Below are 27,518 nucleotides of genomic sequence, written 5' to 3'. Positions count from 1 at the left end.
GCACACCTTGACACACACATATAAATATAATATACAGGATAAATATTATGTAAGCCATTTATTTGCGTTGCAAAGCAACTATAATGAGTCGTCTGATAGTAAAGGGCAACAACAACCGAGACGTTTTGCTGCTTTCAGCGTGGAGTCAATAGCGTAAAGACGATGTGTCAACAGTGGCCCCTAGCGGCTAATCAGAGTAATACACAGAGAGACAACACAACAATCGGCTTTCATTGACCATTTTAACATTGTAAGTAGAGAGAGAAGTTAATAATATGTAAGATTTTATTTTAACGTTAAAATTATTTAAAACTATCTACTCAAATTTTGACATATCTGTCTGTGCAATATTCAATATGTTAAAAATCCTACGTAAATTCAGAACATATGCATGAAGTTCCTGTACTTATATTAGGTTAGGTTAAGCACAGTTTTTCTTTCAATGCAGGCAATTTAGATTGAAGTCGTTAAAGGGTAAGAGCCATTTGCGTATAGTCAAAAGACTATAAAGGCACTTTAGCCTAATAATAATAATAAAAATACACTCTTTATTCATCTCCTTCTAATTCTCTTATCCAATATGTTGTCAAGGTTCTAGAGACAGAAATGCATAATATTAATTATCCTTTAATCATTAGCTATCTCAATGAATGACAGTAGTTTTATAAACATAATAAAACATCTTAATGACAATATAAAGGATTTCACAATGGATAGATTTCATAGCTCAGTAACAAAAACAACTTGCATCAACAGCAAGTAATCTATAATAGAAAACAGACGTATTGTGTGTGTGTGTGTGTGTGTGTGTGTGTGTGTGTGTGTGTGTGTGTGTGTGTGTGTGTGTGTGTGTGTGTGTGTGTGTGTGTGTGTGTGTGTGTTTCTGTTTTTTTAAAGCAGGTTCATCACAGGATTTTAAAAAATCTATTTTTTTCTCACATAAAAATGGCATAACTTTAGGATTACACTTCATTTATAGCAATAAATGTCAATGAGAAGGAGAAAGGGGACTATGCATGACGACTGTCCATGCAAATGTGTTGTTTAGCACCTGCCACAAACACACTCCGGCTCTCCTGTTTTAGCCTGTGTGGCCATTGTCCTGACAGAAAGGAGTATGAAGTGCTTCAGGTGCCAAAAACAGGTGTTTAAAGAGAGAGAGACTAAGACAGAGAAAGAGGGAGAGAGAAGGTTCTGCTTTAGCCAAATTCAGACTCATTACACAGGACTAAGATTCTGCAGGTAAGCCACATACATACTCTTACTTCTCTATCATCTACTGATCTATTAGTTTAATCAAATTTGGTGTTCATTAGTAGAGTAGATTGTATTATCTGCTATTATTTTGTATTTTTTTTTTTACACAAATATAGGGGTTATAGAGGATGTTGGCTATTAAATAGCCTGTCACAGGAGAGATGGTTTATAACAGCACAGCATATTATACAGTAGCCTACTCATCGATCAAACAAAATGGCATTTTACACAAATAGACAAAAAAAGGATGGATAAGCAACACAGAGGCTCTCAGACTCTCAAAGATTACACAAAATTGTCTGCAACAACATAATATCTAGTGAACATCTATTTATTTTAAACTGGACAGTTTAATCATATCAGAGATGAGTTATATGTTTGCATCTTCAAGTCCTCTATAAATCTCAGCTTGTTTATGCACCTTGTCTATTTGGGCATTATATTGATTTTTGCCATCTAAAAGCCTAACTAAAAGCCTCTTGATGTCACTGAAGCGTCTCAGATCCAGGTATTGTGCTCTCTGCAGGCTGATCAGATTTCTGGGGCAGTGTAGTGGAGGTTCCAAACCCCCTGAAGATGTATGGCCTGTATTTGGAAGCAGTCAATGACTACATCAATGAATCATATGGAGAGGACGTATGGAGGCTAATTGAGGCCAGAGCGGAGATCCCGCACCTCAAATTTGTTCGACACCAGATGTACAAGTAAGTCCTAAGAGTCGCATTTCTGACAAATGAACTGTCATAGATTGCATCTGTCTAAGTTAACATTGCTGATGTTTGTTATTCCAGTGATAATCTGATTTTAAGATTGGCAAAGGCAGCTGGAGAGGTTTTGGGGAAAACTCACGATGAGCTGATGTATGCTTTCGGGGTCTACATGGTCAAGCGGATAGGAAACTATGGCTATGAGAGGATCTTAAAGGTGATTTTCAAACATGGTAGACTCTGTATTTGACAGGTACTCATATAGGATTTTTTATTATTATTATCTTTTTTTTTTTTTTTTTTTGGAGAAATTAATATTTTCATTCAGTAAGGTTGCTTTAAATTGATCAAACGTCACAGTAAAGACTTTTACACTAAAAATCTATTTCAAATAAATGCTGTTTAACTTCCTATTCATCAAGGAATCCTTAAATAAAAAGTATCAGTTGACAGTTGACACAAACAATAAGCAGCTCAACTGTTTCAGACATTAATAACAAGAAATGTCAAGCAGCAAATCAGCATATCAGAATGATTTCTGAAGGATCATGTGACACCGAAGACTGGTATAATGGCTTCTGAAAACTCAGCTTTGTCATCACAGGAATAACATTTTAAAGTATATTAAAACAGTTATTTTAAACTGTAAAAATATTTTATAATATTACTGTTTTTTATCAAATAAATGCAGCCATGGTGAACATAAGAGACTTCTTTTGCAAATATTTTCAAAAATTCTCACACATCCAAACTTTTGAACGGTAGCGTGTTTAACATTTTGCTTTTAATTTTCTTTATTGGGCTTTCTCAGTGGTTAACTGTACAGTTGTATACACATTTTACATAGCTTTTAAATATCTTCTAATATCTATATCTCAGGTACTGGGGCGCAATGTACGAGATTTCATCAATGAGCTAGATAACCTGCATGAGTACTTCCGTTTCTCCTTCCCAAAAGTCCAGCCACCCAGTTTCTGTGTAGAGGAAGAATGTGAGACGAGTCTTACCCTGCATTACCGTTCAACCAGGAAAGGATTCACACAGTTCGTCAAAGGTAATAGTGCCAAATTATGTTCTTAGATGCATATTGTGGAGAGTGTGTTCAGACCAGCAGCAGGTTTGATAGTGTGATGATGCTTTTATACAACAGTTCAATGTTCAATTAAGTTTATGTTATTAGTTTAGGCTATGCAAATGTTTACATTTAAGAATAAGCAAAGTTAACTACTGAGCATCTCGGAGCAACATGTACGAATAAATTGACTGGATGAATGATTCATTGATTCACGTATTAGTCACTTGCTTTATTTCTGAATGAATCAATGCTTTGAACAAATCTGTTGAATGAATGATTCAGTGAGTCGCTGACACTCATTTATTTAAACAGTGTTGCCTCAGCCTTTTTAAAATTCAAATAGCGTCTGTTGTGACTTCTCTGTAGGGCAGCTCTCTCAGGTGGGCCGACAGTTTTACAACACAGACATTGAGGTGGAGATTCTGTCTAAAGAGGAAACAGAGAAAATGACATATGTGGTAGGAGTCCAAACAGACAGACATTTACCTTCCTCTGTTTACACAAACCCAGCTCTGTTATTCTTTATTTCTCACGTTTCTGATCTTCTCACTCTCTCTAAAGGTGTACAAGATGAATTTTGACAATGCAGCGTTTAAGCACCGTATGCCCCAGCAGAAAACAGCTCCAGGCTATGAGAAACTGCCCATGAAGCGAGGAATCTTTTTTGACATGTTCCCCTTCAGCGTGATATTCCGTAGGGACATGACCATGTATCGGATTGGAGATGGTTTGAAAGAGGTGTTTTCTGATCTGCAGGGCAAAAAGGTCAATGAGGAGTTTACCCTGGTGCGACCCATGCTGGAATTCAGCTGGGATAATGTGAGTGAACAGAAGGGTAGGAGGACAGATCCATAGCCAAAGCAGCATGAAAGTAACCGAGTTTCAGACGAGCCATCTAAAAAAATGTTTATGCTTTCTTTTCTTGTTCTTGGCATTTATGTCCTGAAAAAGTGTTTTGTTGGTGTGTGCTCTTTCAGATCTACACCCACCTAAACAATGTGTTTGAACTGCTGTCTAAGGCTGTGGTAGAGAGCAAACAGAAGGTCAACATCCCTAAACTCAGCAAAGAAGAACCAGAGGAGAAAGAGGAAAGTGAAAAACCCAGAAAGGAAGAGAGAGGTATAGTGCTTAGACTAGTATTAGTTTGTGATTAGTAATAAATTAGTATTAGATTGTGCCACAAAGCAGAATGTTTTCACTATTTTTAAGCTGGTTTTGGGGAAAATCTGAAGAATGACAGCCAAAACCACACTGACCAATCAGAACCTCAGACATCAGAAACCAGATATGTGACAGTTCACACCCAAATGCCTTGCCTCTACACAGATTAAAGCAGATAATATTATTAAACATCCCCTGCTGACTTCTGTCACTGCCTCTGCTGTTCTCTAGATATTAAAGTGATGGAGGAAATGAAGGGGACGGATCAGGAATACAGCAGTGCTCTAACTCAGTACAACAGCTCGGCTAATTCTGGAGGAGAGGACATCGAGCTGCTGGCTTTTCAGACTGTCACCGGTTAGACACATTACAGTAAAGTGATGCTCTAAATGAGCAACAATGAGAAATTTGATCAAGTCAATAAAATGACAATCAGTATTCTGTGATTTGGGATTTAAAATTGACTCAGAAAGCACTTCAAGATTATCCATATGAATGCAAATCTTCTGTCTGTGCAGTGAAAAATGAAACGTCCTCTCTCGTGTAGGCAAGTGCAGTGAAACCATATTTGAAGACATGCGGGAGCCCCCTAAAAAGCCTCTCCACCTCAAGGGCCAGATGAAGTATGTCCCTCAATGGGACTCCCTCATCTTTCTCGGAACTCCCATGTAAGCCCTCATAATCTCACGTTTACAACATTGAGCTAATGGAAAACAGTAGCTTAGTTACTGCCACATAAACCTGACAATCAAGTCATTCCAAAGGGACCATATCCTGCACTCAAACCATTTCAGTTTAATCCCAAAATCGACTTACAATATTAAAATTTCCTTACCCCCCAAAATGTCATTATTTAATTTTAAAAGACCATTTTCCACTTTCTCTCTCTCTCTCTGACTTCCCTGGTTTTGTTTAATGATCCATATTTTACATTGGACATAATCCAATACTGCAGCAAAAATGTTCAGTGCCCAAAGGCAAACAAATATGTCCTTAAAATAAACAAATTTCAGCAAAAATATGTATTTTCTACTCTCTTTAAAGTTACTAAGCCCATTTAATTTCTCAACTATGAACAATTACATGGTTAGTTGGCTTTTTATCATTTGCATTAGCATATTTTTTTCCCCTATTGTCCATGAGCCAATAAGAAAAGGCCTGTTACTCGCCATTTGAAAACTACTAGTCTATATAAACACATCTAACACAATACAATGCTATTTTCCATGATATGGCCCTTTTAAAATGTGTAATTATGAGTCTACAATTGTCAGACTGTCTCTATATACAGTTTAACCACAAAAAAAGGCTATAAGATTATAGCTAAAAATGCTGAAGACTGTCTTAAACCGTATTCTCCTTTGTACAGTATTGAGACAGTGGAGGACATGATAAAAATGGGTGTTTACGTCAATGATTTAAATCTGCACGACTCCAGCAGAGAGCTCATCCTGGCAGGAACACAGCAATCAGCCGAGCTGCAACTGGCACTTGACCAGGTATGATTGCTGCACTGATGCCACCGAACTCAAAATCTAGACTTACAAATACCGTAATCCACCACCATCCTTAAAGAGACACATTTTATATAAAAGGAGTTATGTAGCAGAATTTCTGGCACGGACTGACTCAAGTCTATTAAGCTGTTTAATAAGCACAGAGTTTCTGGCTGTGGCGATGCATCTAGAAATAATATGCAAATGACAGGCCGAACTCTTACTGTGCCACCTGCAGGAGCAGCAGAAGTATGCACAGCTGCAGGAGATCATTAAAAAGCTGGATGAGGAGAAGAAGAGAGGAGACTCCCTGCTGTACGCCATGATCCCCAAAGCAGTGGCAGACCGACTGCGCAAGGGAATCACAGCACTGGAGACATGTCAGGTACACACTCTACTGGCACAATAAAGCACATGATTCATATGAATTTTATTTTTGCATTGAGTGACCATTGTGATTTTGCCTATATCAAGATCTCAAGAGAGATAATGAATTACAATGAAAAGTTGTCTGTTTTTCTTCTAGTGCTGTCCTGCTGTTTTTAAGTGGCGTTCTTGATCTGTTATCTCCCTCCAGGTGTTCCCAGATGTGACCATCCTGTTCAGCGATGTGGTGAAGTTTAATGAGATCTGTATCCACATCACCCCCATGCAGGTGGTGGACATGCTAAATGAGATCTACATCGTTTTTGACACACTCAGCGAAAAGCACAATGTTTATAAGGTAACATAAGAAACTCAAACGAAACCCACATGACACAACAGAATAGCTTCTCATGCATGTTCTTTGACCTAAAAGACCTTCAAGGCAATGGTCTGCTATTTCTTTAAAATGGAGGCACAATATATCAGCCCCATTTCAGGCATTTATCTGCCTATTTTAGAGATTTTTTAATGTATACATATCAGTCAATAATGTATAAACAACTGTTCGAAAGTTTGGGGTGGTAATATATTTTTTGTTTGTTTTTTAAATAAGTCTCTTCTGCCCACTAAGGATGCATTTATTTAATCAAAAATGCAATACAGAGAGTAATACAATTTTTCTCTTTTTTAAAAAAAACTGTTACAGTTTACAGTTACATTACTGTGATGGCAAAACTGAATTTTCAGTAGCCATTACTCCAATATTCAGTGTCGCTGAACCTTCAGAAATCATACTAATATGCTAATTTGGTTATTGGTTGATACATTTTTTTGAAATAGAAATCTTTTGTAAAAAAAATTTTTTCACTTTACTGTCACTTTTGATCAACTTAATGCATCCTTGATGAAATAAAAGTTTATTAATTTAATAAATTAATTAAATTTAATAACCTTATAGATCCCACTGAACTTTTGAAAAGTAGTATATGTAATATTTAGCCAGTTTCAAAATGAATATCCATTTATTATACATTATAAATTTCTTTAATAATTTTTAATATCTAACATGACATGAAAATAATTTTGGATGTATACGTTGGTTGAAAAACCAGAGCATTCTCAATATAAAACTGGAAAATATTGGCTTAGTGGTATCTGCAAAAATGTTTATATCAATGCATCCCTATTTTCTACCATTAAATATTTCTAATTAAAGTTTTTGAATCTTTACTGTCATTATTAAAGCCTTCAAAATTGATTGAAATGGCATGCAACAAATGCTCTTGCCCCCTCAGGTGGAGACCATTAGGGATGCCTACATGGTTGTGGCAGGTGTGCCCAATAAGACCACATTCCATGCCCACCACATCTGTGACATGGCTCTAGACATGCTAAGCTCCATCGATCACCTAAAAGACCCCTCAACCGGGGACAACATCCAGATCCGTGTCGGTGGGTGCACCCGGACTCACACATCCCCTTTAACCCTTTCATCTGATATTTTCTCTACATGCCACACAATGTGAGAAAGTGATTTAGACTTTTTGAACTCTTTTGTGGTGGTCTTCACACAGGTATTCACTCTGGAATGGTGGTTGCAGGTGTGGTGGGTCTGAAGATGCCCAGGTATTGTCTGTTTGGAGACACAGTAAACACAGCTTCTCGGATGGAGTCTAATGGCGTGGTGAGCCACTTTCTTATGCTGTACTGAGAAAAAAATGAAAAATGCCTCTAATAACTAAACAAAGCTGTCTCATCATGCAATAGAAAATATTAATGAGTCATTTTAAATTCATTTAAAAGAAAATGCAGTTAATTAAAAAGCTAATTATGATCTCTCTCTTTCTGTGTGACTAGGGCATGCAAATCCACATCAGTCAGACCACCAAAGACCATCTGGAGCATGAACCATACATCATCGAGGAACGAGGAAAGATTTTTGTTAAGGTACTACAATATATAATCAACCTCATCATCTTCACTGCCAATATCAACAGTTATGCACATTAAAACTTTGTACTGTGTATACCATTTAAAAGTGTGTGGCTGGTTTAAATGTTTTTTTTAGATCTCTTATGCTTACCAAGGCTGTGGTAAAAACCGAAATATAGTGAAATAAAATAATTTATTTTTAAAATGTAATTTATTCATTTGATGGCAACACTAAATTTTCAGTAGCCATTACTCCAGTCTTCAGTGTCACATGATCCTTAAGAAATAATTCTAATAGGCTCATGAAACATTTATTATTACTGTCAGTGTTGAAAAGAGTTGTGCTGCTTCATATTGTGGTGGAACACGACACATTTGTTTCAGGATGAATTTTTGATGAATAGAAATGTTAAAAGAACAGCATGTATCTGAAACCGGTTTTTACCAAAGTAGTAGGCCTACTTGTCATATTTGATACATTTAATGCACCCTTGCTGAATAAAAGTATTAAATTCAAAATAAAATGTAAAAAAATCTTACTTATCCCACACTTTCAAATGGTAGTGTACATATTAGGTTCTCAGACAAAATAAGCACAGTACAGAACTAAAAAGTGTATTGCAAGTCTTTCATGTAAACCAAAACTTGCCCCCCAAAAAGTGCACTCAGTAATGTAAATTTCCAGTCCACTAAATGTAAAATAAAACATTTCTTTGCCATTTCCCATTTAAATTCCTTAATTTCATGTGGGTGTATATGATTTAAAGCATATTTTCAGAAGTACTCTTCTCTGTAAAAAAAAATAAAAAAATAATGAGTGTTACTTTATATGACTCATACTGAAAGCAAATAATGTCTTAAATTAGTGTAAAATCATCTCTAATCTTTCTTGATTAAGGTAAAGGTTACATGAAGACGTACTGGCTAAAGGGGAAGAAAGATCTCTCATTTAAGACTCCAGCAGAGCTCAGATACAGCAATGAGCAGAAAGACTCAGAAGACAGAAGCTCAAATGGGTGAGTTTGGAAAAACACAACACTATGGGCTCTATCCTGCTGAAATGACCCAAATTCTAACAGGCGGACAAAACTTAACTGGTTAAACTGGTTGACAAGCATAATAGTTGACTAAGGAACTTTTGCAAGTCCAAAAGGCCTTGTGGGAACACTAACATACCAACAAACACAAAACACAACATATGCAGGCAGCTGGTCTTCTTAGCAAGCATTTAATATATGATGGCCTAACATAAAATGCTCATTTAATAGTCTCTGCAGTTTAGAAAGAATCATTTTGATGCACGAAACATAATATGACTTACCTGTCAATCAATTGAGCTTGCACAGGTCAATCCATAATGTTGTTTTTTTTTTTTTTTATGTTCTCCAGTAAAATATACTCACAAAATGTCAGTTGTGTTTCTGTCTTCTTCCATCTTCAATGTGTTTTTTCCTTTAGCTCCACTTGCACCAACAGCAAACATTCCCCATCAAACATGAACACACCCAATGAGGAGCAGGCTGAGGGCAAACCCACTCCCCCTGACCTGCCCCCTGACACCCTGCCAGCACAAGAGGGCGCTCCAGACCCAAACACATTCACCAATGAGTCCCAGGACAAAGAAAAGGTTAAAAAGACAAAGAATAACAAAGGAGGGAGGGCAGAGAACGCTTCTGGTAATGTGCCGGAAAGCACTCCCCCTGCTGGCAGCCAGGAGAATGCCGTTCCAGAGCTAAACGACAAAAAGCAGAGCTTCAGAAGCCAGTACTCACGATTACCTGCTAACCTCCCCATGCGAAGCACAGCCTGCAATCTGCTGTGAATAGCCAGGAGAGATTGATAAAATAGTATTTATTATATCACAGATAGATCAGATCAGTTCTAGAATGGTCAGAAAACTGCATTTGTGGCAGCAAATTCTGGGATTAAATCTGGTGAATACATGTGAATGAATGAACACAAGCACAAATCATGTTTTAATGCAGACTTCATTTAGCTGTGCCATAAAACACAGGTAGTAAATTATATGAATCACAATAAAAGAGGTCGTCCAATGCCTGGGTATCAAAAAGAAAGCGCAGTTGGGCTGCTAATAGTACTTCCTCTTTAAAGAGTTTGAATAATTGTATTTGAATGTTTTATTAATATCAACACATGTGATATGTTAATATCTATCTGAATTGCGTATATTAGCATGTACAGTTACAGCATTTATGTTAAACTGTGATACATGTGCTGAATACCTGTATTCATTGTTACTGACAACAAAGAGTTTGTTGTACATATTATATGTTAAATGTGATTGTTTACAACTTACGTTTGATTTTATTGTTTGATGAGCACTGTAATAATGCTGTAAAACACATACTTTGCTCAAGTAAGGCAGAACACATCAGATAAAACCAAGTGACCTAAATAAATCATATGAACACACGCTCACCCGAAGACATTCACCTACATTTAGACAGGCCTACACACACACACACACACACACACACACACACACACGTAAACACACTGAGATACAAGATAAACAAAGAAACAAACACTAGCATGTCATACTTACCACTTAAACTATTTCTGTCTCTTAAGTCACAAATACAATTCGTTAATATTACTTCAAACTCTGCTTATAGACACATGTAACAAAAATCTAGAAATATAAGAGGGGCTCTTTTTACCAGATTAACATTTACATCATCACAAATATAACAAAATACATTAAACTGTAGCTAACTAGATTTTCATTGCTCGCACTTGCACACACACAACATGTCAGATATCATTCAGCGATAAAGAGGAAGCCATCAGGAAACCACTTAAGCGATACTTCCTGTCTGTTGTCATGGAGACGAGCTTAATTCTTACTTTGCCTGAACCCTCTTAGCTTTGCAGAAAAAAAAAAATAATGTCATGTTTTCAATTTCAATCTCATACAAACGGAGGAGAAAACTATTGTAACTTGAGATTTCAGCGGAGGTGATGGATCTAAGTGATACTACAGATTGTAAACATGACTTTCACAAATCAAGCCAGATGCATCCATTCCTTTTGTAGTCTTTATGCATTAGGGCTTAAGTCCAGATGGTTTCCATTCAGATAGCAGACAGATAAGCAAGCTTTTTTACTATAGACATTACTAATGCACAGACATTAGCCCTGAGGGTGACTTTCTATTACACAGGACCAATTCATTGTACAGCAATTTCTAATGTTAGTGACTAAACAATGAAGTTTACAAAAGAAATAGGCAAATAAAGTGCTGTCATCACCAAGCTTTCCATCAATGGCAGACTTTACTTTTCTGTTTGTGTTTACAGTCTGTGTTTGCATTATGTTTGGAGGTTAGGCCACTAAAATGTAATGGAATATATAACATAATTGGCTGCCTAAGAATATAATATGTTCAGTTATCAAAGCATGTTTGCGTACAAGGATGTTCCCTTCATTAAGAGCATTTTTAGCCTTGTGGCCTTTTAGAAATAAACTTTATTATACAATTTTCACAGTTTTAATTTGTCTACTAGCAATATATTAAGATATATGCATCACTGGAGAATTTTAGGAAGACAATCTTCTGAAAAAAAAACTTTATTAGGAGGAGGGAAAAAAAACATCCAGTGAACAAGCCAAAGGCTATTATCAAAGCTTTAAAATGTAACATTTTAGGGGGCATTTTTATATGTTAAATAACTGTCAAACCATTAAAACCACAAAGATAAATAATAAAATAAATGATGATGGCACTGAAAAGTTCATAAAACTTCATAATATAAAATATATTTTTATAACTTGCTCAAAATAAAAATAAACTGCTGACACATAAATGAAAAACAAAAATCTGTGAACTATGCAGCTGTAAGCGAAGCAATTCAGCAACCCCATTTGCATAAAATCAATGAAACGTCTGTATGGTTTTGATGGGTAAACAAACAACTGTCCTAGCCATGCAAAGTGAGAATATTATTCAGTTGAAAATGAATTCATGGTTTTGTAGGCAGGAAAAGATGGAAACACTGATCAGAAAGCAGCAGCAGCAACAACGAGACTGTCTAATGGAGAACACACAGATCACAGTTTATGGAGGTGACACCTAGTGCTTTCAGACATATTTGCATTACACTGACTGGCCCTTTTACTAGTGGTGTGTAATGTAAGGTATGTAAGATATTATGTTCACATCAGGCAGGTGGCCGCATGATAAGAGGGAAGATTAAGCAGTGAAGTCTTTATCCAGTTATAAAAACAGAATTCACAGTTTAACGTGGAATGTCACGGAATTTCTCAAATTTTGAATTAATTAACCAAAAGTAGGTCATTACACAAATCAAATCACGCTATGGCCTAGTATATGTAAATATAATGCCGCAAAAGTTGATTTAAACATGAATCCTGCATGTTCTGCCCGTCTCTGTTAATGAATGGCGCGTGATGCTCGCGGTGATTTCAGCGTCTGCCGTCTCACTAAATGAGGACATAAATACATGACCAGCATCTCCAACTTCATGAGTATTTTACCGTTTGATTTGCGTAAAACTAGCGTCAGATCACATACACAGAACTGTAAAGGTATTCACGGCAACACAGCCTACTACTACTACTACTACTACTACTACTACTACTACTACTACTACGCTAAATGATGAAATTAATGTTTTATGCCTTAATTTGATAACCAGAAAAATGTAAATACACAAAACAGAATTGCTGACGGAAAAAAAATCATAACGCTACTTTAAGAAAAAATAAAATGAATAAATTAAGTTGTTTTATGCATTCAAATAGTTAGACATGCTAAAACATAATTTGGTAACAATAAAAAATATAAATAATATGGTTAGAAAAAATAAAACATTACATAGGGCCCTAAACATGTAATTTTTGTTAAACTTTTAATAAATTGATGTGAAAAGGTATATACTAAAAAGGAGTCGAGAAAAATTAAACGGAAAAAAACTTTTTTTTTTTATTAAAGTGGAAATCAGTTTACTAAATAAACTTGACTGACTGCTTCTTTAAAGGAATATTATTTGTGTTGTTTATTATTTATTTTTATGTATACTATATAATTTTGTGCTATTACTTGCCTGTCAGTTTGTGGCAAAACCTTTTACAGTTTACATGTTGTTTATACCTGCATAAAATTTATTAAAATAGATATTTAATTTCATAAAGTACAATTTGATTTCAAAATGCACCTACTAGTTTTTTTGCATTTTGTGTCTTTCGGTTGAATAAAAGACAATTTTCGCTATATATTTCATAACTGAAGATTTCTTTAAAAAAGTCTAAAAATTTCGTCTCGTCTCGTTCTTGTGAACCCAGTCTCATGTCTCGTCTCGTCTCGTGGGATAAGTGTCTCGTCACACCCCTAATATATATATATATATATTGGAATATGTGTATATATATATTTTTTTTTTTATATATAAGTACAAGTCAAAAGTTTGGAAACATTACTATTTTTAATGTTTTTGAAAGAAGTTTCTTCTGCTCACCAAGCCTGCATTTATTTGATCAAAAATACAGAAAAAAAATTAATATTGTGATATATTATTACAATTTAAAATAATTGTTTTTGAATTTATTATACTTTAAATTATCATTTATTTCTGTGATGCAAAGCTGAATTTTTAGGATCATTATCACATGATCCTTTAGAAATCATTCTAATATGATGATTCATTATCAAAGTTGGAAACAGTTCTGCTGCTTAATATTTTTTCAGAACATGTGATACTTTTTTAGGATACTTTGATGAATAAAAAGTAAAAAAAAAAAAGAAGAAGCTATGTTTTTAAAATATAAATATTTTGTAATAACAATATACACTACTGGTCAGTAATTTGGGGTCAGTCATTTTTTTTTCTTTCTTTTTTTTAAATAAAATCAATACTTTTATTCAGCAAGGATGTGTTAAATTGATAAAAAGTGATAGTAAAGAAAATATATTATTAGAATATATATTATTAGAATTTTTTTTTTTTTTTTTTTTGAATAAATGCAGTTCTTTTTAACCTTTTATTCATCAAATATATTAGACAGCAGAACGGTTTCCAACACTCATGATAAATCAGAATATTAGAATGATTTCTAAATGATCATGTGATAGACTGGATGTTACATGTGACAATGAAGGCTGGAGTAATGATGCTGAAAATTCAGCTTTGCATCACAGGAATAAATTATTTTTTTAAAGTATATTCAAATAGAATTATTTGAATTATTATTTTAAGTTGTAATAATATTTCACAATATTACTGTTTTTTCTGTATTTTTGATCAAATAAATGCAGGCTTGATGAGCAGAAGAGACTTCTTTCAAAAACATTAAAAATAGTAATGTTTCCAAACTTTTGAACAGTTGTGTGTGTGTATATATATATATATATATATATATATATATATATATATATATATATATATATATATATATATATATATATATACATACATACACTTGTTTGAGTAAATACATTTTGTGTGTGTGTGTGTGTGTGTGTGTGTGTGTGTGTAGTATCCTGTCCTTAAATCTACAATTCCAGACCAGAAAATATAACTATTACAGTTTGGACCATTAATGATTTTGTTAAATGAGAAACACAGTTAAGTGAGAAATATAGCAGTGTCAGTGATGACAGTGGCTGCATACCAGATCACAAAGAGACTAAAACCTCCCCTTTCACTGGGCCGCATCCAGGATTACTGCTGAATTCTTTACAAGGGTTGCACTTGTTAGGGCAAGCAGACACACCATGTCAGCAGCTAACACTGACAGGGTGGAGAGAGAGAGAGAGACAGAGAGAGAGAGAGAGAGAGAGAGAGAGAGAGAGAGAGAGAGAGAGAGAGAGAGAGAGAGAGAGAGAGAGAGAGAGAGAGAGAGAGAGAGAAAGCACACTCAGGGGTGTGTCTTATACATTTAGTTCCTCAAGGAAGTACAAGTCAGATTAACTTGTTACAGTGGTGTGAACACAAGACAGAGTTTGTAGAGGAGTTTTCTTTGATTTCCCCTGTCTGAGGAGATTACTTCATCACTCGCGCGCTGGATTTCAACCACCTAATCTGAGCACAGAGGGAGGACAGAGCGTTTGAACAGAAGAGAGAGAGTGAACGAGAGAAAAGCCAGGTGAGTTTGTCTTGGTCTTGACCTCTGCCCTCTCCTCCATCATCTCAGAAAGCGCTGTGATAATGTACACATGAGATGATGTTACTTTAGTGGATTAAACTCATAGCAATCTCTCCCAGGTGTTGTTAATAGATACAAGTATGTCAGAATTCTGTTTTAAAAGCAAGAGAAACTTGAATTTTACAGTTTTGTTTTGGTTAAAAGTGTGTGCTAAGGAAATCTGGAGGTTTGTAGTCAATAATGTCAAGTTGAAACTTGTTTTTCTGTTCAACCACTCCCATGTTAAACATCTAAAACACACTGAGATAGTTGATGTTCCATCCGGTGGACCTTTTATAAACAAAACAATGCCCAGTCTTCCTTTATAAGCCAGCAATATGAAGAAAACACACCTTATACTGAAATAAAAGGTCATATTCAGGGTCCTAACCTCTGTGAAGTCAGGCTATGGATAGTTTCTGAGCTTTTATTGTAGCAGCATGTGTCAGGAGAATTTAGCTGTTGTGGGTTTAACTGACAAGTTGGGGTAAAAGCTGTGCTAATACCCCAGAGTTTCACTTCCTCTATGAACAGATATTTAAAACAACTGTGAAAGAGTCACACACATTGATATGAGTGCTAACTCTACAAAGAAAAAGAACAATGCAAAGAAGGAAAATGCAGGTAAATAAACAGTGAAGAAAAAAACTGATGGTTTTGGGTAGTGAGGAAATTTTGCTCAATACGTTACATCATCACATGTTCAGATCTCACTGTTCAGGTGCTGTGGGGAGATACACTGAGAACAAGCACCAAATGCACGTTTTTACACGTATGTCTGTGTAGATGGGCGTAGGAATGATTTAAAACTTGGGTGGACACATGATTCTTTAATGATTTTCTTTAAGTAATGATGACTAAAAGCCTGTTATTAGAGAATACCATGTTTTGAATGCTGTCCTATGGGGTCTGCTGTCCTATCAGGCTTCTTAACTAGCTTAACCAGTTGGTCTACCTCAGTCAACAAGTTGAATTAGAAATTAGAAATTCTATTTTTCTTTTCATCATCATAAACCAGCTTGCAAATTCATTGGCGTCTAAAATAGTCTAGGCATCTAAGACTATCTAAAATAGTTTAACACCAGTAAACCTGGATTCTTTTTATTTTATTTTTATTTATTTTTTCTCAGCAGGGCTGTCTTTATCTTCATCTATCACTTTAATTCAGCCTAGCCATTCAGAAACAAACTGCTCCCACTCACACACTTCAAACCAGTACTTTCCACACTCTCACTTTTAATATATTTATCGTAAAATTGACCCTTCTGAATAAAAAAACCCAAACAGTGGGCTGCCAAATCCTGTGCAACTCTGTGCTGTCACTCGGGCTTGTGCTATGAGTTGCTGCTTTGTAATGACTGGGTGACTACTGTGGTCTTTAGGATGGAGGAACAACATGATTCCTTGCATCCTGTAAATCCCCTGGGCTTTACACACACGTGAACACACACACACACAGGCTCTGTGCTGAAGTCATCTGAGGAATGCTAAGTATTTACCTTGTCTGTGACAAACCTTTCAATCAGGAGAGTAGATATAGCCATTCTAAGTGAAGATGTTTAAAATTAATGAATTTGCTTGACCTTAGTTTGCCTCAGATGTTTTTTTTTAGCTAAAAGTCTAAAACTAAAAGTCAATTGTAATCAAATTAAGGTAAAGTTGCTCATATTTTATCTTGTCATGTATGAATGAGCTCAGTATGGGCCTTAAAAAATCCATGAGCACAACAATTTATCTTAAAATTATTTAGAGTTTTATTTAACAAATTAAAAATAACATTTATTTATTAAATAATATTATTTAATGTTATTAAATAATGCATTATAAAATTTAAAATTATTCATATTCATTAAAATTATTAATATATATTTTATTAAATAATGTTTTTTAAAAACTAAAATGTACTTACTTTTTTTTAAAAGTAACTATTACCATTATTATTTAAATATTTTATTAAATAAAATGGATCATATTAACTCTATACCTAAAGTACATGATTGTACACCAATGTGCTTTCATATTATATATATATATATATATATATATATATATATATATATATATATATATATATATATATATATATATTAGATATTGTATTTGAGTATGTATTGAGGTACTGAAAAAAATTAAAAGAAAACCTTCAAAAAATTAATTATCAAGCCCAGTATAAGCCTGATCTGATCAGATGTTTAAGAACAGATTTTGTAAGTCCAGAGTAGAACCAACTTTCAAACAAATTTCATATTTATTTTCTTAAAAAAAAGAAATAAAGTTGCATCTAAACAGCCAAATAGGGAAACATTATCAGATGGGTTTTGCTTTAATTAGATTAATTAGAGTAAATGAGAAGTAGTGAGTGTTAAACCGTAGGATTATGTTGCTTTCACAGTTCAGCTGAAGTGTACAACATGCTGATTTGTTCAAATGAGTATTTATATAGTTGTTTTGATGTCCCATGTCGCAGAACGTAAAGTAATCGCTGTTCTAATGCACTCAGTGCTTCTAATTAAATAGAGTTCATTAGGAAGTGAAACTCTAACTGCATTAAAATTTAATCAGGTTGGTTCGCCATGAACAGAATTGGATTTAAAAAGCAAAACACAACTGATTGCGGCACTGAGACATGACATCACTTTTTACATGATTCATTTAAAAGAACACAGTGCCGGTCATTTGTACATTAATATACTTTGCAGTTATTGCATTTATTACAGACTCACTGCGCAGATGAGTACATCCGTAATCTGTGATGTAGTACAGGATTTTTAATAAACGCTGCACAAAAACATCATCACCAATGACAAGAACATCTAATGAAGGAAATATGCAAGACCTCAAAAATTGCACCAATACACTGAAGACATTTCTAAGCACATAGATGCCTGTATCATGATAGAGTCTTCAGATTCATGTAGGAACTTGTGAGTACTATGCAGTGAGTCTTTCTCTCATACATGTCTTTGCACGTTCTCCTGACTACACGATCTGTGAAGCAATGCTAAACTATGTTGTATTGGACATCAGAGACTACAGCCTAAATGCATAAAGGATGTGCATGCAAATGATAGTTCAACTAATATTATTGCAATTTATTACACACACAAACACACAAAACAAATCTAAATTCAAAGGAATAGTTCTCCCAAAGATTACTTAACATTTATTCACCCTCGGGCTATTAAAGTTGTAGAGTTTGTTTCTTTATCGGAACAGATTTGGAGAAATTTAACATAATATGACTTGCTAATCAATAAATCAAAAAGTTCTAAAGCAAAAAGTTCTCTGTTTGAAACAAATCCCTCAAGACATTTTTTACTTTAAAACATTGCTTCTATCTAAAATCTGAGTTCTCTATATAGCTTTCTCCAGTTAAAAAGTTGTCTTGTCTGAATTATGAGAGAAATGTGCACAAACCAAACAATGTTTACAAGCGAAAAGAGTCCAAAACAAATATGACAGTGGATTTTGTGTGTGTGTGTGTGTGTGCAGACAAGGTTTTTTACTAAGGGTTGGGAACCGAGAATCGGTTCTTATTCAGAACCGGTTCTGTTTTTTGAAAAGAACCGGAACCGTGAGTAATTTCTAAGTTTCGGTTCCGACAACGGTTCTGGTGCGACACGTGACCAAGCGCTGTGAGCAGCCTTGTGCCGGTGTTCTGATGATTCGGCATTTCCTGTAAAGTATCTCACAAACCAAATAACAGAAACGCCGTCTTGCCTCTTTAATTACTGAGCACATTGTTTTCAATTACGCGCACACCACAGACTCGCCGCGCCGCATCGTGTCTTTATCTGCAGAAATTTTCGAACACGTTTCCCACGACTGTACGTGCACTCGCGGCTTTGATAACTGTACACGTCGTTTTGTCTGACTGTACATATACCGGCAGCGCACAGCACCTGCCGCCACTAAATTACATTATATTTGTCCCATATCGTCATTAATACCCTGGACCACTAAATAAATAGACTGCTATTGTTATGTAAGTATGAGGGGTTATATTATTTAGTGCAGATCATTTCAAGAGTGATAAACAAAGTGATAGAAAGTATTTATTTTCATGCATTTTAAATGTTTACAAATGTGGAAACCACTCATTGCATCACACCATCTCCTGACTGCATTATTATTTGTAAAACAGGGGCTTTAAGGAGTGTGTGTATACATGGTTATAAGTATAACAGTTTATATTTCATTAATTTAGGGAAATTAACAAGTTTGTTAGTTTTCAAGGGACTATTTGGCCAACCAGCTTATTCCAGTTTGAAAAGCAAAATGTTATTGATAGTGTAAAAAACATCAAAACTTTGAAGCACATGCTGATTGATGGACTAGCATTACTCAACATTACTTACTACCTTCCAGCAACACTACATTCAATGAAGGTAAAATATAAATAAATAAATAAATAAACATAATAATAGTTCATTTAAATGGAACCGGAATCAGAATCTGATTTGTATACTGTAATATATGTTGAATTTTGACATTGCCAACCTTTAAATTAAGCTGACAGTAAGTAATAAACAGTATTGAGCACGGAGTAGTTGAGTATTGTGCATTTTTCCTTACCACAATATTTTTACTAGTTGTTTAATGATTTTAATGGAACCGGAATCGGAACCCGAACCGTTAGGCAGAACCAGAACCTGTAAATTTCTAACGATTCCCAACCCTACTTTTTACGTTCCAAAACAATAATTGAAGAATTGGAGTCGTGTGGATTACTGTAATGTTTTTATCAGTTGTTTGAACTCTCATTCTGATGGCACCCATTCAAAAGTTCTCCAAATCTGTAGGATGAAGAAACAAAGGTACATTATATATGTGTGTGTATATATGTATATACATGAGGGTGATTAAATTGTAAGTAAAATTTAAATTTTTTGGTGAAGTATTCCATTAAACTTCATAAAATACTGAATGTTACATAGACACACTGATCACAGATGTTTGGATGTCACTTAACAGCACTGAGAGTACTGGATATGATGACACATCATCTTGAGAACAATTAGTGTTGTTTATGAGATGTGTGGGCAATGATGAGGTCCTAAATGGCATGAGCTTTCCCCTGATGAACAACACGTTAAAGTAAGACTGTAAGGGGACTTCCCCATGGTGGGAGTTCTCCCAGCGCTGACAGTCTTAACAATACACAACCAGAAGTAAAATACAGGGGAAAATGCACATTTAGTCATAAGAATATTTCATAAACATAACGTGATATATCATATGCAAATGCAATTTTAAATGACATATTTTTAGATTATTTCACAAAATTAATCTTTATTATTCTAGTTTCTTAAATAAAACATCTATTTAGCATTTCATATATATATATATATATAATTTTTTTCTAGATATTTATATATTGTGGGGTTACAAAAAAATTACTGTTTATATATAACTGAGGGTTTACACTAACTTCAAACACACTGAAGTAACAAACCAAAAATATCACCATCTTGAATTACTATTAATCTCTCCTCTTTCTTTTTAAGACATGGAGACGTTCAGCTCCAAGGACATGGCGCTCAAGGTCCAGAAAAAGATCCTGAGCCAAATGGCCAGCAAGTCTATGGCGCAGATGTTCATCGATGATACAAGTGGCGAGATTCTAGATGAGCTTTACCGTGTGTCAAAAGAGTACACTAAGAACCGCTCAGAGGCCCAGAAAGTGGTGAAGGACCTCATTAAAGTGGTGCTGAAGATAGGTGTCCTTTTCAGGCACAATAAATTCAGTGAGGAAGAGCTAAAGCTGGCCCAGAATTTCCAAAAGAAATTGCACCAGGGAGCCATGACAGCCATCAGCTTCCACGAGGTACACAACACAGGCATCTAACACCTTTAAACAGTATTTTCTGAATTTATGCTCTCTGTTTCATGAAATTCAGGTAAGGTTGATTTATAACACTATGAACTATGGGGATATTTGATATTTGTGACACTGCATAAGGTAAAGGCATCTAAAGTTTTGACAGTGTGCTGCTTTACAGTTTTACCAAGAAAAATATTTAATATTTTATTGAAACAAAAAAGTTAGTGACCTCTGACTGTATATTGTTAACATGGACATCTGGGAAATTACTAAAGTAAAGTAAGAAAATAAAATAAAAAATTGTGTGTGTGTGGGGGGGGTATTTTATGAATATTCATAAAATAAAATAAAAGTAAAATGGAAAAAAAAATCTAAATATAATGGAAAAATTACACTTTTTCACAAAACCTTTTTTTTTGCCCATTTTTAATCACATTATTTAAAACAATTCTTCCATTTATTTTATTAATATAAATTAATTTTTTTCTAATTATTTTATTTTTATCGTTTAATTAACAGATGTAGTTATCTAAGTATTTTTAAGCATTTATGTAAGCATTTCTTTGACACTTTGATTCTTTACCTTTACAAAATCACAATGTATTTGTTATATCAATTGATCATTAACTGCATTCAACTTTCAACAAAGCAAGTGATGTGGTTCCAAACACAGCCTTATTTGTAACCACATTTGTACTTTATCCCAAAAGTCTCTTCTTTTCCTTTACAGGTAGATTTCACATTTGACAAAGCGGTTATGTCAGAGATCCTCAATGATAGCAGGGACATGCTTCTGAAGCTTGTAAACACTCACCTCACACCAAAATCCCACGGACGCATCAACCACGTCTTCAACCATTATGCTGACCCTGAGCTCCTCACCCAGCTTTACAACCCATCCGGGCCTCTCAAACCCCACCTCACCAAAATCTGCAACGGGCTTAACAAACTGCTGGAGGACGGGACATTATGAGGACGGCGAAGCTCTGAAAGACTTTTAAAGGACTGGAATGGAGGACCACTCGTTATCTCAGACTGCATACAATGCAACCAAAGACACAGAAAGTGACTGACCGAAAGCATCGCACTTCAATTCAACCTTTGAAATAGTGTTGCTGGGCTGTTAATGAATATTAGATCAATCAGTGGCCTGATATTGTTAACACAGCCCCTGTTACTCCCAGAGTGAGCTCAGATCAAATATTAAAATATCATCGGAACAATTTTTTAAAGCTTTGGGACTCCAGCTGCGTTGGATAGCAGTTTTCTAGACTACTTATTTTTTAATAATGATGTTTAAACCACTGGGGTTCAGCTACCCTGCTGTAAATCAGAGCACATTGTATTGTTCAGAACTGTTAACATTTTTGAGCTGATTATTTACCTCCCAGGACAACAAAATAACAAACCAGAAAAACACAAACTCATTTACTAAAGGCATTCTTTTTATACTGCCATCTAGTGTTACCCTGTGGTTATGGCTATGATACAAATCTAAGCTTGGCACTACACAGTCAACAACTATATTTTGACATGAACAGCCCTGAGGGGAATCTGCTGTTCTAAAAGGGAACAACCACTAAATAAATATTTCTTTACAGCCCTTATGTAAATTGCTTACAGTGTTGCAACACACTAATGTTCAAAAATTGGGATCAGTAAGATTGGCATGTTAAATTGATCAGTGAGAAAAAAAATCAATGTTACAAAAGATTTATATTTCAAATAAATGCTGTTTTGTTAAGCTCGGTGTTAAAAATCCTGAAAAATTTATCATGGTTTCCATAAGAATTTAAGGTTTTCAACATTGATATTAATACGAAATGAAAATGCACTAAATCAGCCTATTAGAATGATTTCTGAAAAATCATGTGACACTGAAGACTGCTGAAAATTCCGATTTGTCATCACAGAAATTAATTACATTTTAAAATATATTTAAATAGAAAACATTTATTTTACATTTGTAATATTACACCATATTACTGTTTTCACTATAAGCCATGTGTTTGCATTAGGCTAATTTGACATAGCATTTTATGTCTATAAATAATTTGTATTTATTACAAGAAACAGCTTACAAAAGCAAAAAGATAAAATTTTGTCGTCTGGAGAACTTTCATATTCATAATACACACCCTAATGCTTTGTATGAACATGCAATTCATTTATTCCAGGTTAGAAATGCACATGATTGAAGGAACATATTAGTGCAATTCAGTTGTGCTGAACACAATACATGTTTTAGGTACATGTTGCAACTTAGTTCATCTCTTTGCCACTGATTATCACTCAAGATTTCAAAGATCTGTATGTGTTTATGGCATTTAATTTGTGCATTGGATGCTGCATTCATATCACTGATGCAAAACACGAACCAGTCCAGGAAACGAGACTTCTTTATCAAAGTCTTTATCATGTTTTGGTAACCACAAAGGCCATTAGACACTATAGCACTATGTAAACCAAACAGAAAAACACCAAACCAAGTATGTGCCTGCAGTGCAAAACCATGCATTGTGTTCACAAGTTTGACAAGTCACTATCTAAAAGATGTCCAGTGGCACATTCCCAAAGCATATACTTTTCAGTTTTCTAAAACTATAAAAGTATTTCTATCAAGTATTTGTGAGGTAGTATTAAAATCGATATTAATTAGCAAGCGCATTATTTTTTCAAGCTAGATTCCTAATTAGTTCTTCCATTTAAATGCAGTCATCTATGTCACACACGAAACTGTCTTGCATTACTTTGGTTATGCTCATATGAAATACAGCAGAATTATAATTCACATTATTACGTTTAGGCATCAAGCGACAGTGCTTTTACAGTGCTAATATGTGTCTAAACCTGGAAGTAGTTTTATGAAAAAACTCTTGCAAATCACACCAGCAATCTCCACATTATAAAGGCATGAAACCCAATTAAGGAGCCCTCTAAAACAATCAACTTGTACAAATGAGACAGAAAACAGTCAGAGGAGTCCTAATAAATGCCTACATCAGAGCTGGAAGATCTCATCCTCCCTATCCCTCAAATTCCTGGTCCGTCTGGTGATTGTTATGGGAACTGCTCCCAAAATGGCCTGCTGGGAGGATGCTCTGTCAGACGTCAGATTGCTGGGATGGAGGTGCTCCATAGATGAAAACCTTTAAACGCAAAAATGAATGTTTTAAGTGATTTCATTACTGGACAAGTTATGCTATTCGAACGAAAATGAGCTTTTGTAATTGATTCATTACAGGTGGATAATATATTTCCAAATATGTTTGATACATATGATACACCGTATCAAATTAATTTTCGAAGTTGTGAATAAAACAAAGATTATTGGAGTCTGTTTTACAAGAAAATAATTTGTTAGTTTTTTCTACTTCAAAATTACATGTTTAATTCAATGTGTAACTTGCCATTTCTTTGTAAATATTTGTAAGCTACATTAGCAATTTCTGTTTATAAATTGCTTTAACGGAAAGGGGCATTCACACCAAAAACGATAGCTATGAAGCAGCGGTATCCAAGGGACAGATTCAATCTTGTGGACACACCTGGGGGCGGACACTATATATAATATTTGAGACTAACCTTTGAGACCAGAGGCACCAGCAATATTAATAATATTACATGTTTTGTCTCTTGGACAGTAGCTTGAGTTGGGATGCAGATTTAGGTTTTTTTTTTTTTTTTCTCTCTCTCCATTAACACAATCAGTAACATAAAAATCAGTAACATAATAAATAAATAAATAAATAAATAAATAAATAAATAAATAAATAAATAAATAAATAAATAAAGTAACCTCTTTTTTAAAGGGGTAAAATATGAATATTCTTACTGAGGCAGAACTCTAATCTCATAAAGGGGTCATGAACTGTCTTTGTTTTTTATTTTGTACTGTTCTCTGGGATCCACTTATAATGTTATCAAGATTTTTACATAAAAAAACATCATTTAGAAGTAATAAGCTATCTTCTGTCCTGTTTTTAACCCCCCTCATCAGAACGCTCTGATTGAATAGGTGTGGCAGATTGTAGACTCGGAAGTAAATGCTCACTGCTATGACTGGCTAACAGTTGTGTAAGTTTGACAGCGTACATCCCTCATAGATGAATGCTGCTGTGATTTAGGTAAAAAACACATAACTCAAAACATATCAAACAATCTGTAATAACAGACTAAGCAAAAGTGACCACCTTATAAAAACAGTTACACTTGTGTATTGCAATATTACTGTCTGATCCAATATATTCAGCACAGCATCGCTCTTTTAGTAACGCTCTTATTTTTAAAAAAATTTAGTGTCAAACTGTGCCTTGTTTGTAAATAAATCCGCTTTAAAATGAAGTGAATGAAGGACGAATTCTTGCTGGCACAGTCTGGATCTTCATTAAAAATAAAGTTCATTCCCTCTTTCCCAAAGTTGGGAGCAGAAGGAAAGCAAAGCAAAGACTATTTTTTCACAACTTTGCAGTGCACAGCGTCTTCTTGTCTTCAGAGCCATCTTCATCATTTGGCTTCTGTGTAGACCTGTGTTCGCCTCTCTCTTTATTTACACTACATGCGCAAATTGCTGGGCGGGGCTAAACAGACAGCAATGTAGAAGCAGATGTTGATCTTCTTCTGTGGAAGCGGTGTTTACCAACATTATTACATCATAAAGTGGTACATTCCAAAGCCTATCATTTTGGCAGACTAGCTTCAATATAAGACTAACAAGAAAGTTTTGAAACTTACAGGACGTTTTATAGTACAAGGACCTCAAGGCAAGATCAAGGCAATTTCGTTTTCTCAGTTCATGTCCCCTTTAAAATTAACCTTTGGTCTTCCACAGTATCATACACTTAGATCATGCTAACCACAGGTAAAACCACACATGGCACCACCATGGTAAGAATGCCAAAGCTGTTTCATCTTAACTCCCCATGACATTTGTGCATTTGTGCTCTTTTCAATTTAGGACTAACTATATCTAAATCGTTGTAGTACCATCCTTGGTATGAATGGGCCTTCTAAACACTACACAATTTCATCATATGACTCATGGTTCTTCCATCGAACTGAAACTTGCTGAACAACTCAGCTGACAGCAAACAAAACGACTGCAATAAGTGAACTCTGCAACACCCTAACAATAATGACAGCAGTCATAATTTTATTCTGACAACTTACTGTTTCCCTCCCTCCTGGCAGGTCTTCACAGCTGCTTGTTTGGACTGACTGATCAAGCTGTCCATCTTTTTCAGGTATTCCACTGGTGACAGATCAGCATTCCCTTCACATCTAGAGTCTGTTTGGCTTTTGGGGATCTCATTAGAAAACTCAGTGTGTATTTGTGTTGGACTTGTCTCGTCCTCGGTCAATTCCACTCCATTTGTGAAAGACACAGACTCTGTCAGCACGGGGATGAAGAGGGACTCCTTCAGGAATATTGAATCATTTGTGTACAGTCTGTTTGCCCTTTTGATTTGCTCCATCTGTAAAGACAGAAAAACAAACTTAACGTTCATTATGTAATAATTAAGTAATTACCTCCAACTAAAGGTTTAAAAGGTCAAATTCCTCAAATACCTGCTTTCTGTTTACTTACAGACACGCCATATTTCAGTGATAGTCCTTGCAAGGTCTCACCGGGCTGGACTTTATGCTCAATTCGTCTTTGTCTAACGGGTGATAATGAAGAGGACACCAGACTGCCGTAGGACCGGGTGCGCTGGCCGCGAAGGAGGCCGTGAGTCCCGGCCAGTGAGGCTGAGTGATCCGCAGACATGACCCGAGCTCCAGCGTTTATCTAATAACGACTTAAGATGAACTTCAGCTGACCATCTGCGGCTGCTAAATGCATGACGGCAGGATAAAACATAACAGCTTCTGTTATGAGTCAAATTAACGGGGGAAATAAAGTCTGCAGCAAAAAGCAAACAATCTCTGGTTTAATTATTATCACGTTCTTAGAATAATCTGCTCAGCGAACGACATTACAAACTGAAATAAACGTTTTAACACCATTTACCGGTAACGTTAGATAAATCACACTGTGAGAAAATAATACGTTAATTCGGTTTTACGGAGACACACTGCGGTTTTAAAATGTTGTACTTGTTAACTTCTCGAACATCGCTAAAATAACAGTGACGCCCCAAAAATGAACAATTCAGATATGAAATAATATATCAATCATATAAATAGTAGAGAAATATTACCGGTGCCCTTTACATTTTAAGTGCAGACAGTCTTAAAACTTATTTGTCCCAAGACCTTAACAGATTAGCTTAGCCTCTGTTGCCATGGCGTCAGCTAATGTAAGATCCGCCCATGCCCGACTCATTTCAGCGAATCGATTCTTTCGGACAATGAATTGGTTAAACATTATTCATCAGTTATTTTACATCATTATGTGTTTTCTGCGGTTTTACATGCTTTGAACACGAATAAAGCTTATTTCAAGCGAAAAATTACAAAAAATGAGATAAAAAGAGTTAGCTTTAAATGGATCAGTCCGATCGTCAGACTCGATTCGTTCATGAATCAGACATCAC

At 35.1% G+C, this 27,518-nt stretch overlaps 3 protein-coding genes across 4 annotated transcripts; 2 read left to right on the top strand and 1 right to left on the bottom strand.

Annotated features, from left to right (window-relative positions):
* The first annotated feature begins 1,013 nt into the window (after window positions 1-1,013).
* On the top strand, window positions 1,014-11,426 carry LOC109073494 (soluble guanylate cyclase 88E-like). The gene is made up of 17 exons (XM_042741171.1): window positions 1,014-1,242; window positions 1,784-1,961; window positions 2,049-2,181; window positions 2,844-3,018; window positions 3,406-3,497; window positions 3,601-3,858; window positions 4,017-4,158; window positions 4,432-4,557; window positions 4,748-4,868; window positions 5,570-5,699; window positions 5,935-6,081; window positions 6,274-6,420; window positions 7,358-7,514; window positions 7,637-7,746; window positions 7,920-8,009; window positions 8,892-9,010; window positions 9,453-11,426. The coding sequence occupies exons 2-17, from the start codon at window positions 1,834-1,836 to the stop codon at window positions 9,814-9,816; spliced, it is 2,439 nt and encodes an 812-aa protein (XP_042597105.1). The 5' UTR covers window positions 1,014-1,242; window positions 1,784-1,833; the 3' UTR covers window positions 9,817-11,426.
* A 3,498-nt stretch (window positions 11,427-14,924) lies between these two features.
* On the top strand, window positions 14,925-22,582 carry tnfaip8l2b (tumor necrosis factor, alpha-induced protein 8-like 2b). The gene is made up of 3 exons (XM_019119696.2): window positions 14,925-15,119; window positions 20,666-20,985; window positions 21,713-22,582. The coding sequence occupies exons 2-3, from the start codon at window positions 20,668-20,670 to the stop codon at window positions 21,953-21,955; spliced, it is 561 nt and encodes a 186-aa protein (XP_018975241.2). The 5' UTR covers window positions 14,925-15,119; window positions 20,666-20,667; the 3' UTR covers window positions 21,956-22,582.
* A 333-nt stretch (window positions 22,583-22,915) lies between these two features.
* Window positions 22,916-27,330, bottom strand: lysmd1 (LysM, putative peptidoglycan-binding, domain containing 1). Of its 2 annotated transcripts, none has more exons than XM_019119306.2 (4): window positions 27,183-27,330; window positions 26,570-26,814; window positions 26,152-26,456; window positions 22,916-24,131 (listed from the first exon to the last, which is right to left on the bottom strand). In XM_019119306.2, the coding sequence occupies exons 2-4, from the start codon at window positions 26,747-26,749 to the stop codon at window positions 23,984-23,986; spliced, it is 633 nt and encodes a 210-aa protein (XP_018974851.1). In that variant the 5' UTR covers window positions 26,750-26,814; window positions 27,183-27,330; the 3' UTR covers window positions 22,916-23,983. The 2 variants fall into 2 exon arrangements, with proteins under 2 accessions (XP_018974851.1, XP_018974852.1); XM_019119307.2 differs by having other exon boundaries at window positions 27,196-27,301.
* Between the last annotated feature and the right edge of the window lie 188 nt (window positions 27,331-27,518).

Source organism: Cyprinus carpio, chromosome B16 (genome assembly GCF_018340385.1).
Source record: "Cyprinus carpio isolate SPL01 chromosome B16, ASM1834038v1, whole genome shotgun sequence".
NCBI lineage: Eukaryota > Metazoa > Chordata > Actinopteri > Cypriniformes > Cyprinidae > Cyprinus > Cyprinus carpio.
This window is presented reverse-complemented; position numbering and strand designations above follow the sequence as displayed.

Bases quoted from the DNA above. Each gene is read 5' to 3' on its own strand.
- LOC109073494 (XM_042741171.1), top strand. From the start codon at position 1,834: ATGTATGGCCTGTATTTGGAAGCAGTCAATGACTACATCAATGAATCA. The intron at 2,182-2,843 runs GTGATTTTCAAA...TCTATATCTCAG, and splicing joins GCTATGAGAGGATCTTAAAG to GTACTGGGGCGCAATGTACG. The intron at 8,010-8,891 runs GTACTACAATAT...TTTCTTGATTAA, and splicing joins GAGGAAAGATTTTTGTTAAG to GGTAAAGGTTACATGAAGAC.
- tnfaip8l2b (XM_019119696.2), top strand. From the start codon at position 20,668: ATGGAGACGTTCAGCTCCAAGGACATGGCGCTCAAGGTCCAGAAAAAG. The intron at 20,986-21,712 runs GTACACAACACA...TTTCCTTTACAG, and splicing joins CAGCCATCAGCTTCCACGAG to GTAGATTTCACATTTGACAA.
- lysmd1 (XM_019119306.2), bottom strand. From the start codon at position 26,749: ATGTCTGCGGATCACTCAGCCTCACTGGCCGGGACTCACGGCCTCCTT. The intron at 26,457-26,569 runs GTAAGTAAACAG...CTGTCTTTACAG, and splicing joins CACTGAAATATGGCGTGTCT to ATGGAGCAAATCAAAAGGGC. The intron at 24,132-26,151 runs GTAAGTTGTCAG...TTGCGTTTAAAG, and splicing joins TGCCAGGAGGGAGGGAAACA to GTTTTCATCTATGGAGCACC.